At 39.7% G+C, this 12180-nt stretch overlaps 1 protein-coding gene across 1 annotated transcript; it reads right to left on the bottom strand.

Annotated features, from left to right (window-relative positions):
* Positions 1-1087: 1087 nt before the first annotated feature.
* LOC138876219 (uncharacterized) lies at positions 1088-3443 on the bottom strand. Its single transcript, XM_070155124.1, has 3 exons — positions 2888-3443; positions 2045-2418; positions 1088-1927 (listed from the first exon to the last, which is right to left on the bottom strand). The coding sequence occupies exons 1-3, from the start codon at positions 3441-3443 to the stop codon at positions 1088-1090; spliced, it is 1770 nt and encodes a 589-aa protein (XP_070011225.1).
* Positions 3444-12180: the final 8737 nt, after the last annotated feature.

Raw genomic sequence — 12180 nt, 5'->3', positions numbered from 1 at the left:
GGAACGCACGTAAGCTCCACCTACAGCTGCATCATAAAGAAATATATCCCATAGTACCTTCATCGTAGAGTATTGCATGCTTTTATGTATCCTAGATAACTTTCCATGTGCATTCCACTTTTCCATTTGATTCCTTTGCTCAACAGCATGTGTTGTGTGCCATGCCTTCCACATTAAACCATGTGTACATATTATTTTAATGAATCCGAAAATGTATTGAAGCAACACATGCTGCATTGGCCTTCCCCGAGAGTGGATTATTTTATGAATCCGAAATACAAAGCTGCATTGGCCTTTGTTGCCATCTTTTCTCGAAAACATTTTTGCCTCCCTCTTGGAATGCACGTGAGCTCCACCTACAACTGCATCATAAATAAATATATCCCATAGTACCTTCATCCTAGAGTATTGCATGCTTTTATGTATCCTAGATAACTTTCCATGTGCATTCCACTTTTCCATTTGATTCCTTTGCTCAACAACATGTGTTGTCTGCCATGCCTTCCACATTAAACCATGTGTACACATTATTTTAATGAATACGAAAATGTATTGAAGCAACACATGCTACATTGGCCTTCCAAGAGAGTGGATTATTTTATGAATCCTTAAGAAATATACAAAGCTGCATTGGCCTTTATTGCCATCTTTTCTCGAAAACATTTTTCTGCACATGCTAGTTGTGTTTCCAATGCCATTTGCTTCTTGTTGTGGTCGAAATGAAGAGCAATCATTTTTATATTCCCAGATCCTGTCTCTAAACGAACCGTGCGTGTGCTATTAAACACTTCTGCACCATGCTGGTTGTATATCCAAGGAACTGAAAGCACGCGATCACCCCATGCTGGTTGGGTTTCTAATGCCATTAGTCTTTGTTGTTGTGCTCGATTATTGATGTGTTTTTGTTCTTTAGCATAAGTTATCTCGAAAAGTTTAAGCATGGAGTGCCATAAGCATTGTGATAACGTAGTGTCACTTGCGCTAGAGAGAAGATAGTTAGAAATACCAACCATTATATCCTCCTCCCTTAGGATTTGAATATATTGGTCGATTAAGTTGACATGCCTCCTGCTCTTCCTTTTCTCTTTTATTCTTGTCTCCTATCCACCTTCACCCTTAGACTTAGACATTTCAGCTTATCTTCATTAACCAGCCTCCTTCCCTGTGCATCTAGATGCCAGAATTGTTGGCATTCTATTTCTCCATGATCTAAAGCATAATTAGCCAAGTGATCTGCCAGCTTGTTGCCCTCCCTATGAATATGAGTAAGTGTGTAATTGCCCTCATTCATTAGTTGCATCATTTCCTTTACCTGGTCAGATATGATCCATGGTGGTTTCCAGATCCCATCCATTATCTTTTTTAATAACATTGAGTCAGTTTGAAGCCATACATGAGAGTATTGTTGAAATCTGCAGAACCTTAGTGCTTCTACTATGGCCTTCGCTTCAGCTACTATGTTTGTTGTCTCCTCAATCTCTTTCCCTACTGACTTGACTATGTCACCATTTTCATTTCTTATACAAAAACCTATTGAGCTCCTGCCTGGATTTCCTCTCGATGCACCATCCGTATTAACTTTTAGCCATCCTGCACTTGGAAATTCCCACATGACTTTTGTAACCTTAAGTTTAGGAGTGAAATTTTCCATCATAGTTAATAGATCTTGCCATTTGTGAGGTACCATGTCCATCCCAGGCTTTCTCACTTTCACCAATGCCTGGAGATTTGATGAAACTTGATAAATCACCCTGCTAGTTGTCACAGCATCACCATACTTCATACTATTTTTTCTTTTCCAAAGTTCCCAGACTACGTATGAGGGGAGTGCTTGCATTACTGGTTTGAGCCTTAAGCACACATTTGCAGTCCAACATTTTGTGATTGCTTGGTGCAATGTAAGTCCCTCCACAGCTATTCCTGCCCTCTATAGAAAATACTTCCAAGTTGTCTCTGCAGTTTCTGATCTAAAAAACAAGTGCCGAAGAGATTCCTCGTCAGGCTGTACACAACACCAACATTTTGATGGCATGCAGTAGCCTACCCTTTTCAAGAAATCATCTAAAGGTAGCTTTGCTTTCCACACTTTCCACATGAAAAATGCTATTTTAAAAGGCAGTCCCTTTACCCAAATCATCCTATAAGCTATTCTTGGTTCGTCTCTTCTTCTCGTATACTCCCATGATGACTTAACACTGAAATATCCTCTTGTTTCCAGCATCCAACAAGGCATGTCAAGAACCTGCTGAGGTGAAGGTGGTTTGATTTTCTCCAGAATGTGTACTGCTAAGTCTTCAGGAAGCATTTCAAATAGCTTGTCCACATCCCACTCACCATCTAAGGTAACATCATGTACATTATGTACATTTTCATCAATGTCAAAGTCTTGAGGAACTAAAAAATATAGTGCCCCAAGACCTGTCAGTTTTCATACCAAAATAGTGAGGATCCCCTTTTTATTTGCCAAAGGATTTGATGTTCAATCAGATCTCTGCATTCCAATATTTTTCTCCAAATGTGAGACCCCCTTTTCCATGGAACAATTACAGAATTTAATTTTTTACAGTATTTCTGACATACGAAAGAACTCCATAGGCTTGGTTTTATTTTGAAATTCCACCACAACTTGTTGAATAATGCCTTTGCTACATCATGCAGTGACCTGAAAATTATTCCTCCTTCCTCAACTGGCATGCATAATGTATTTCATGAAGCCCAATGCCTACTAGTTCCTCCTATAGTGCTGCTCCAGAAAAACTGAGCAAACAATTTGTGCAACCTATTTATCACATACTTTGAAGGGTTTACCGCTGATAGTAGATGCATAGGCATGCTTTGCAGTACATGGGATATGAGAACTGCCCTGTCCCTACTAATAATAAATTGCCCTGCCATGATTGCAGTTTGTCCATTACCTTAGTAATTAGGGGCTGATAGTATTCCAGCTTTCTCCTTGCATAAAATATAGGACAACCTAGATATATGATAGGTAAATAATTCCTATGAATGCCTGTGATCCTTTCCACCTTGCTGACCACTTCCATGTCTGTTAAATGATGTAGGTACACAACTGATTTGGTCTTGTTAACAAGCTGCCCAGATGCAGCTTCATATGCCTTCAGCACTTGCATAATCAGCATCAGAGATGTTTCATCTGAGGATGAGAAAATAATCATGTCATCTGCATACGCCAAATGATTGATCTTTGGACTCCACTTTGGCATCCCAAATCCACAAAAATACAGGTTAGTATGAAGTGCATTGAGACCCCTAGATAATGCTTCTGCTGCCAATATAAACAAAGTTGGAGATACAGGATCACCTTGTTTTACTCCCCTTGAGGACTTAAAGAACCCATGAGCTTGACCATTGATTAGAATAGAATACCAATTGTTTGAAACTAATCCAAAGACAATCCCTATCAACCTTTCTGTGAATCCCATCTTTCTCAGTACCTTGGTTAGGAATAGCCAAGATAATCTATCATAAGCTTTGGTCATATCTAGCTTCAGGATGACATTAGGTCCAACCTTAGTTCTAAGCCTAATGCCAGTCACTATCTCCTGAGTTAGAAGGATGTTTTCTACTATATTCCTGCCCTTACCAAAACATGCACGTTCCTCTGATATCAGACTTGGGAGAAATTTCACTAGCCTTTCATGTACCACCCTCGATATAACCTTATTAGAAAATTACTGAGGCTTATTGGTCTTAAATCAGAAAAAGGTGGTAACTTCTTTTTTCTTTGGTAGCAGAACTAGGTTGGTGTGTGTTACACACTTGGGTAGCTCATGACCATTGAAAAAAGCCATCACCATGTCGTACAGGTCATCCCCTATTATGTCCCAATAAGAATGATAGAATTTTCCTGTCATACCATCTGGCCCCCCGGCACTATCACCATTAAGTCCAAGTACTGCCACTTTAACCTCCTCTTTTATTGGTTGCTTAATCAATTCTGCATTTTGCTCAGTGTTAATCAGATTAGGAACATGCTCTAAGATATCAAATGATGAAGGAGTAGCTGCTTCTGTGAACTGTTCCTCATAGTATTTGATAGCCTCTTCTGCAATTTCTTGTTCTTCGCCAATCCAGGTTCCTCCACTATTTTGAATTCGGTTAAGCTGAAGTCTCTTTCTCCTACCTCTCATTTGTGCATGGAAAAACTTAGTGTTCCTATCCCCTTCCTTGAACCAAGTCATGCCTGCCTTTTGTTGCCAATATTTCTCCTCTAGTGTAAGACATTTGATCAATTCTGCCTGAACCTTTTGTAGCCTTTCCCTGTTCATCCCTGTAGGATTTGCTTCAAATTCTGCTTCATGAACCATCACTACCTCCTCCATGCTTGCTATCTTTTGGAAAATATCTCCAAATGTAGCCTTACTCCACAATGAAAGGGCCTTCTTTAATTTTTTTTAACTTGTGATTAAAAAGAATATAAGGATTTGCACTGAAATAAGCTGTCCAATTCTCTTTCACCACATCTTTAAAAGTCGCATGTTCCACCCAAAAATTCAAGAACATAAAAGGATTTTTTATTTGTGGAGTCTCAGTATCACACTTCAGATACATTGGACTATGATCAGAACCAGTCTTTGACAAATGTTGCACCTCTATTCCTGGAAATGTTTGTTGGAACTCAACATTGGCCAAACATATATCTAGCCTTTTGAATATACAGTCTTCCTCTACTCACCCATTCCACCATGTAAATATGTTGCCTTTAAATCCAAGGTCGAAGAGATTACAAGTGTTGGCGCAATGTCGAAAATCATCAATTTCATTCAATGACACAGGTAGCCCACCAAACTTTTCTTCTTCATCCCATATTACATTGAAATCACCTCCTACAAGCCATGGTGCCATATCCCTTGCCATTGCATATAATGAATCCCATAATTCTATCCTCTCAATTGCATCACATTTAGCATATATCAATGTTAGGACAAACTCCACATGCGATTCAGTATAAAACAATCGTAGTGTTAATTGTTGCACCATATTGTACATAACAGTTACCTCAAATACCACATCTATGAAAGCCCAGATCTTGTTGGAAATATTTGAAATTGTCTGTGCAAGTCCTATCTTGTTTCTGTACCTTTCCAGTTTTTTTGCTTGTTTCTTTGGCTCCATTAATCCTACAAATTCATAGTGATTTTGCCTGTGCATTTTTGTCAACCTTTCAAAGGACTGCTGTGTGTTGACTGACCTTATATTCCAAATGATAGCATTCATCACTCATTGTTGGATTTAGTTAGCGTTCTCCTTGTGTGCACCCCAGCTTTTGGTGCTGCAAAATTATCTTTTTGTTGCTTCTTCTTACCTTTTGCTGCTGATTTTGCCTTTTCCACTTGCGTAGGTGATAAGTCACCTTGCCTTGCAGCATTCATAAGGTGTTGGGTAGTCGATTCATGATCCATGTCATATCCTGATCTACCAGGTTCTTCTCCTTCTTCATTGTCTTCCTTCCCTCCTGATGTAGCTCCAAATGCATTTTTTTAGGGACCAAGGCCTTCTCTTCTCCTCGTTTTAACAGCTGCAACTGCTTTTTCTCCAATGTAACAATAACATTTACTATTTTTGTTTTTTGTTTTGGTTGTTTCTCCTTCTCTGTTGGGTTGTGTCCTTGTGGGTCTTCTTGTGATTTCTGAAGTTTATCGTCTTCTGTTCCTCCAGGATCATTTACCTCTGGGCCTCTTCCTTCATAGTTTCTAATTTCTGTTACTTCTGCTATCTGATAATTATTGTTGTGCTCAACAATTTATGATCCTCCCATTATTAAAAAATTACCAGTTGTATTGTTGTCATTGGCATGAAGCTCTCCATTTACACTTTGCTCATTTACATTTTGCTCATCTTCTTCTTTGTCCTTCTTATTTGGTTCCTCATCAGCTTGTGCTCCTAGTGGTACTTCGTTCTCGTCTGAATCGTATTCCCTTTGTGCATCTCATAGCCTGCCACCACAGCCTTGCATTCTTTCTTTAAATGTAGACGATTTTGACCCTTCTGCTTGAGAATTTGGAGTTTTATTAAGTTCCTTGTTCACAAATGTATCTTGTGATGGGTTTTCTCGGCATGATGTATTGATCTTCACTATTCCATCTCCTGTTTTATCCTTGAAACTTCTTTCTACCCATTGTGCAGTATCGTTTTTTTGCTTTTGATGCCTCCTTTCCTTTGACTAGACCATTAGTCGAACCAATACCCGATGAGTTAAGATGAAAAGCTTGTGCTGCTGGATTTAGCTTTCCCTCATTATTGACCATATGTTTTGGTTTTTGCTTTGTAGATGCTTGGTTATGAACTGCTGGACTGTTTGTTGCTGTATTAGCTGCCACTATTGCCAATTGATTAACATGTTCTTCCTCTTCATCCATCCCTTATAATATTGCAAACTTGTTAGCTACTTGAACATGATCATTATCTTTATTGTTTACTACCACCAATTCCTTACCACTGTTGCTTTGTGCTTCTGCTTGTCTATCTATAGTGCTTTTCCCTCCTTGTTCTTATTATTTTCAAGCTTCTTAGTTGGTGCCATCTCCATTCCATTATTATTGAGACTAGTATTTTGATTTACTACATTTCTAACTCTGTTGTCCTTCACTTCCTTCCATTCCTCTTTAGCTGTAACACACATTATCCATGACCTTTCCACTAGATAAAATCATTATAGGCTGTGAGTTCCCTATGTCCTACTTCTTAGCTGTATCTGCTTGGTTAGCATTCTCCTTATCCACATATAGTTCAGGGTGTATCCTCCAACATTCAAATTGATCATGCCCTTGAAGTTTACAATGTCTGCAATATTTAGGCATCATGTCATATTTAATTCTCACCCATTCAGTTCTTGTTGTTCCATTAGTTTCATTGAATATGTCCATCCTCACCTTTTTAGGCAAATCTGCAAGTAGATCAACTAGTACCTTCACCCCAGCACAACTAGGTCTAGTTTTATTAATTCTTGCCATGTCTAGATGCATAGGTTTACCTACTGCTGTAGCTAGAGAAAATAGACATTCCTTCACAAAAAAGGTTGGCAATAGACCTGGGAATGAAATCCAAGAAAATGCCTTGGGTGTTTCTTCATCTGCTCTAAACTTTGAGTCGTAAATCAATGGCCTAAGCTGATATTGATAGCCATCCCTGTCCTTTATGTAATGAGTTTTTGATGAGAAATGAAGATAGTCCTGCCTTAACGTCATTCTAATCAAAATGTGCCTATCCCTTAGAAATCCAATGTTACACTCACCTTTAATTCCGCATTGAATTGATATTAACTTACGTAGTTGTTGAATTTCTGGGCTTCCGTAAGAACATTTACCAACTATTGCATATTGTAAACCTTTGATGATATCCATCCTCTCTACTTCTGCTTCTGTGAACTGAATAACATGCTCTCCATTCAATATTGTTGGTGGACGAATGGGAATTGGCTCAACTTCCTGTTGCTCATGCATTGCAGCATTTAAAGTGCAAGGTTTCAAAATTTTGGAGTAATCCATCGGTTGTTTGTTGTTATTTGTGTTCCCTGATATTTGTGCACTGTTAGGAGGAGGTTGGGTAGGCAGCGCAGCCACAAAAGGTGGCTGGTCACCTGCCTGTGTGTTCATTACAGATGTAATTCTTTAGCACTTTAACAACATGACAAAGGTGCAGCAGCTTTGCAAGAAAATGATGCTACTTTAATTCGAATTAGCTTCACGTTACTTACTGCTTATGGCTGTGAATCCAATTTCACAGTCCAAACTGTAAAAAGCAGTAATTTCGATTTAAAATGAAGCTTATAATTCAAACCAATCTTAGAAGAGAAGAGAACACTTTCACGTTATCAAAACAAGCTATTGTGCTGAAAAGTAGCGCTGGAATTAGCTGAATCGCTGAAATTGAATGAAGAACACTGTCTGCTACAGTAACTCGTGAAAATAAAATTAAGATCTACAAAATTGACTATAGATCTGAAGTTGAAACCAATTGGGTAATATTCGTAAGGAATTTATGTATCTTTTGAGACCAAGTTTGGTTAATTTCACCACCGGATGCCGGAGTTTTGACCGAAAAATGATGGAGAAATTACTATTCCTTCTCTTCCTAGAGAGAAGGCAGAGTTTTAGTTTTTTTTTCCTTGCTCAAATTCATTAATAGTATTGACTCTTCCTTGAATGGTTTCCGGCTTATGTATTCACTTTGTCTTTTCCCTTTTTTTAGAGATGGTCGAATCTTATGTGGATTGCCTATGTATCATGTCCCAACATGAATCAGACCAGGCGTAGCTCTTCCATAAGTAAAAATAAAGACACAATTGTTTTTTATTTTCTTTTCATTTTTCTTTTTTTTTTCATTTTATTACCAAAATATGCTATTACAAGCTACCCATTTGAAAAAAAGACAAACAAAATACAGACTCCACACTATTAACATTGTTTGATATGAAAAGAGAACACAGGGGTAGACAACAGACTCTTAAAAACAACAAGTGCAGACTTGAACTAGGGATACATTAAGGCCTTGAATTTTGGTGCCCGCGAGGCATCGTTCGGCCTTTCCGCGGGCTTTGGTGCAAGGATTCTTTGCAAGCATTTTAATTCCTCACATGTTAGGCACTTCGTGGTGATGTAGTGCCCAATCTCATCGATCCTACCCCTGATTCTATCCCTTTCCATACACATCTGTTCTATTCGTTGATTCTTTAATCCCAATCCTTGAGTGTTGTCAACGAGCTGATCTTGGAACCTCTCCATTTGTTCTTCCATTCGGGCTATTGAATCATAGCAGCACTCCCTGTCCGTTCTAGCATCTCGGGCTTGTTTAAAGACCCGATCTATGAGAGTGGAATTTGTTTCTCTTAATATTGAAATTCTCCCTTCATAATCCCTTCTCACTTGCCATAGGTGCTTTTTCCGCGCTACTGCACCTTTTGCCCATCTGGCCCGCATTCTTGCTATGCTAGCCTCAGATCTTTCCAAGTCTTTTCAGCTTTCAATGACCTGATTCCTTAACCCTGCTATCAGCCTTTTATCGGACCAGCTTCTCCGTTGGTTGTCGGCATCCATTATGACTTGTCGGTTTTGATCTCTAAGGGAGTCATTTTCTTGGGTTGATTTCTTTCTGTCCCCTTCATCGGTCGCGGTATGAATTTCTCTTTCAAATTGAAGATCTATGACCTGCTGCTTCAACTTGCCTATTGTGGCCCTGTATTCTTTTTCCTTCGCCAAATAGTCCCAATGCTCTTGTGAGGACTTGGCAAATTCTTGAAGGTGAGTTCTTTTAGCCGGCCTTCCAGACGACACTTCCCCTTTGTACCAAGCTTGATATCCGGGTGAAACTTCCCCTCTTGCCCGATTTAGTACACAAGTATTTGCCTCCAAGTATTGACATTGGCTCCAAATCTGGAGGACCCTTGCTTCAGGAAACTGGCCATCAGAACTGATCTCAGTCACTTGGGTGCTCAGGTCCTCATCTTTCGGTACATCTGACACCTTCCACGTTGCCTTAAAACCCGATACGGCGCATAAGGTTGAATGCTCTTAAGTCCCATCAAGAGAAAATGAGGCCTAGCTGCTGGCATATATATGACGTCGTCGATCAGTAACCATACCAGTGTCCACTGTATTTGACTGGCGTTGAGGGTCCGTAAGTATGAGGTCTATGCCGAGACTCCTTCGGGTAAGCGGACCTCATTAATTCTGGTGTAGAACTCCTCTATGCAGGTTTTCTCAGAAGATCCATGGCTCAGGAACTGGGCTCGGTGACATAGGTGTTCGGTCATCCACATTTGCCATAACAAGTTACACCCTTCAAAAAAATTCCCTCCGGCTTTGCAGGCCGTGAGAGCTCGGAAGATATCAGATACAATCCTGGGCGCAAACGTGCTGTCATATTGAGTGAGCAAAGTACTAACGACCCCAGCTATCTTTATGTCAATATTCCCGTCTTTTCTTGGGAACACTAAAAGACCTAAGAAGGTTATCATGAAAGCAACCCGTCTATGTTCATCCCACTTCCGACGGTTACTTTTGCTGCACAACTTATTTTATGGCTTGTCGAATCCTCCTATGTGGCCGTATCTTTGGTATATGAAGCTCAAAGTGCAAAAACCTTTCGCCAAGTCTGGGTTATGGATCGTTCTGACTATCTTTAACGATTCCAAAAATCGGTGCACCGCTACGGCTCTTGGAGCAACTAGGTATTTACGCCTCAACGGAACCTCAGCACTGCCGATGTACCCTGCTATTTCCTCTAAAGTCGGGGTGAGTTCAAAGTCCGAGAAGTGGAAGACATTATGCGCCGGGTCCCAGTAAGTGACCAATGCCCTTATAATATCCCCTCGAGGCCTGATACCCAACAAACCCGTAAGACCTTTCAGATGTTTCTTGACTTCGTCTCGCCCTTCTTTGCCTAAATCATTCCACCATAGCCGCAACTGAAGGGGGATTTTATTCATGATTGAAAAAGGTTCATTTTGAGTCGTGCTCATTCTGCACATTTATTAATGTGATTAAACAAAAGAAAATTTATTTGACTCAAAACGATTTGATTATTTTTTCATAAAAAAAACCCGATTTTTCGAACACGACCTTTCAGCACTTCAGGGACGAAGATTTTAAGGTTGTGTGAGTCAACCGATCAATAATCCAAAAATGATAGAAGCGACCGTTTATGCATAGTCAGCCTTCCGGCGACCCTTTCGGGAACGTTTGGCTATTTCTGATAAAAACGACATCGCCCGACTCTATGGTGAAAAATTAAGATTTGACAGTTTTTGTCTATTTTTTGCAAAATGGGGGGTTGGACCCGACGAGGGTTGCCTACGTATCTCACGCCCCGTGAAAATCAAACCGACGTAGTTCTCCCAACATAAGCTAAACTTGTAAACAAGACTCCTTTCTTTTCAAATAAATCAAACTAATTTTTTTTTTCATTTTTTCAAAATTTCGGCAGGGTTTTGACACTACTTGGACATTGGTTTTATTTTTCTAAAAATAAGTAGTTATCTCCCTACACTGCTATATTTTTTTATTTTTTTTTCACAATTTTTCAAATATTCCCGATTTTAGAAGCCAATCAGCATGTAGATCTGAAGCAAATAAATGTGTAAAACAAACAAGATGCAGCAGGATGGTCTTTTTTCATTTCAGGTTGCTTGTCCTAGACGGACCCAACCCCTGTGTTGAGTACCCTAAGTCAAATGCAACATGATGCAAATAAACGTTCCTACTAGGGATCCGACATGAAGTCAAGTTATTCTAGGTTCAACCTGGGTATATGTTCTAGATAGTGTACCCCGAGCAGACAACTCGAGTTGAGGAATGAGCTCCTTTTCGGGAACCAAAAGGTCAGCTGGCTTAGAAACTTTCTGAGCCTCTTTTATTTCAGGGTATGACACTAACAGAATAGAGAGTCTCAACCAGTAAGCACATCCCCGGAGGTGAGAAGAGAAGGTTTCGGCACAGTTTATATGTACAATTCAAATAATATCAAAGCGATAAAAAGCATCATTTTGCGCATTTTAGGCCAAAACATGTAATAAGATCAAATAATAAATAAAGCCAAACATAACAATTTATCTAAGCTCGAATTTTGAACCCTGAACCAGATATTCTGGGTTCGGTTCCCCAGCAGAGTCGCCAGAGCTGTCACACCTCCTTTTTACGCGCGCACCACCGCAAAAGGGGCGCGTAAGGGAGTTTTTTTTCCAATTTAAGGACAATCGAAACGGGATTTATTTATTTATTTCAGAGTCACCACTTGGGAGATTTATGGTGTCCCAAGTTACCGGTTTAATCCCGAATCGAGGAAAAGAATGACTCTGTTTAACAGTCTGCGAACCAGAAATCCGGATAAGGAATTCTGTTAACCCGGGAGAAGGTGTTAGGCATTCCCAAGCTCTGTGGTTCTAGCACAGTCGCTCAACTGTTATATTCGGCTTAATTATCTGATTTTATACAAATACGAACTTATGTGCAAATTCTAACTCTTTACCGCTTTTATTTTTATTATTTTACAGAGAATTGCAACGTTGTGAAAATGTATCTCGAACCACGTCACAATCAATGTACCAGTGGTCGTCGACACATTTCGACTCCGTTGAGATTTGGACTTGGGTCACATCAATGTACACCCGCGTTCAAGAAAGTAAATTATTAAAGGCGCGCCTATTGCGTTAGCGCATTATTA

This window comes from Nicotiana sylvestris, chromosome 8 (assembly GCF_000393655.2).
Source record: "Nicotiana sylvestris chromosome 8, ASM39365v2, whole genome shotgun sequence".
Taxonomy (NCBI): domain Eukaryota; kingdom Viridiplantae; phylum Streptophyta; class Magnoliopsida; order Solanales; family Solanaceae; genus Nicotiana; species Nicotiana sylvestris.
The sequence above is the reverse complement of the archived record's forward strand: the minus strand, read 5'-3'. Positions and strand labels throughout refer to the sequence as shown.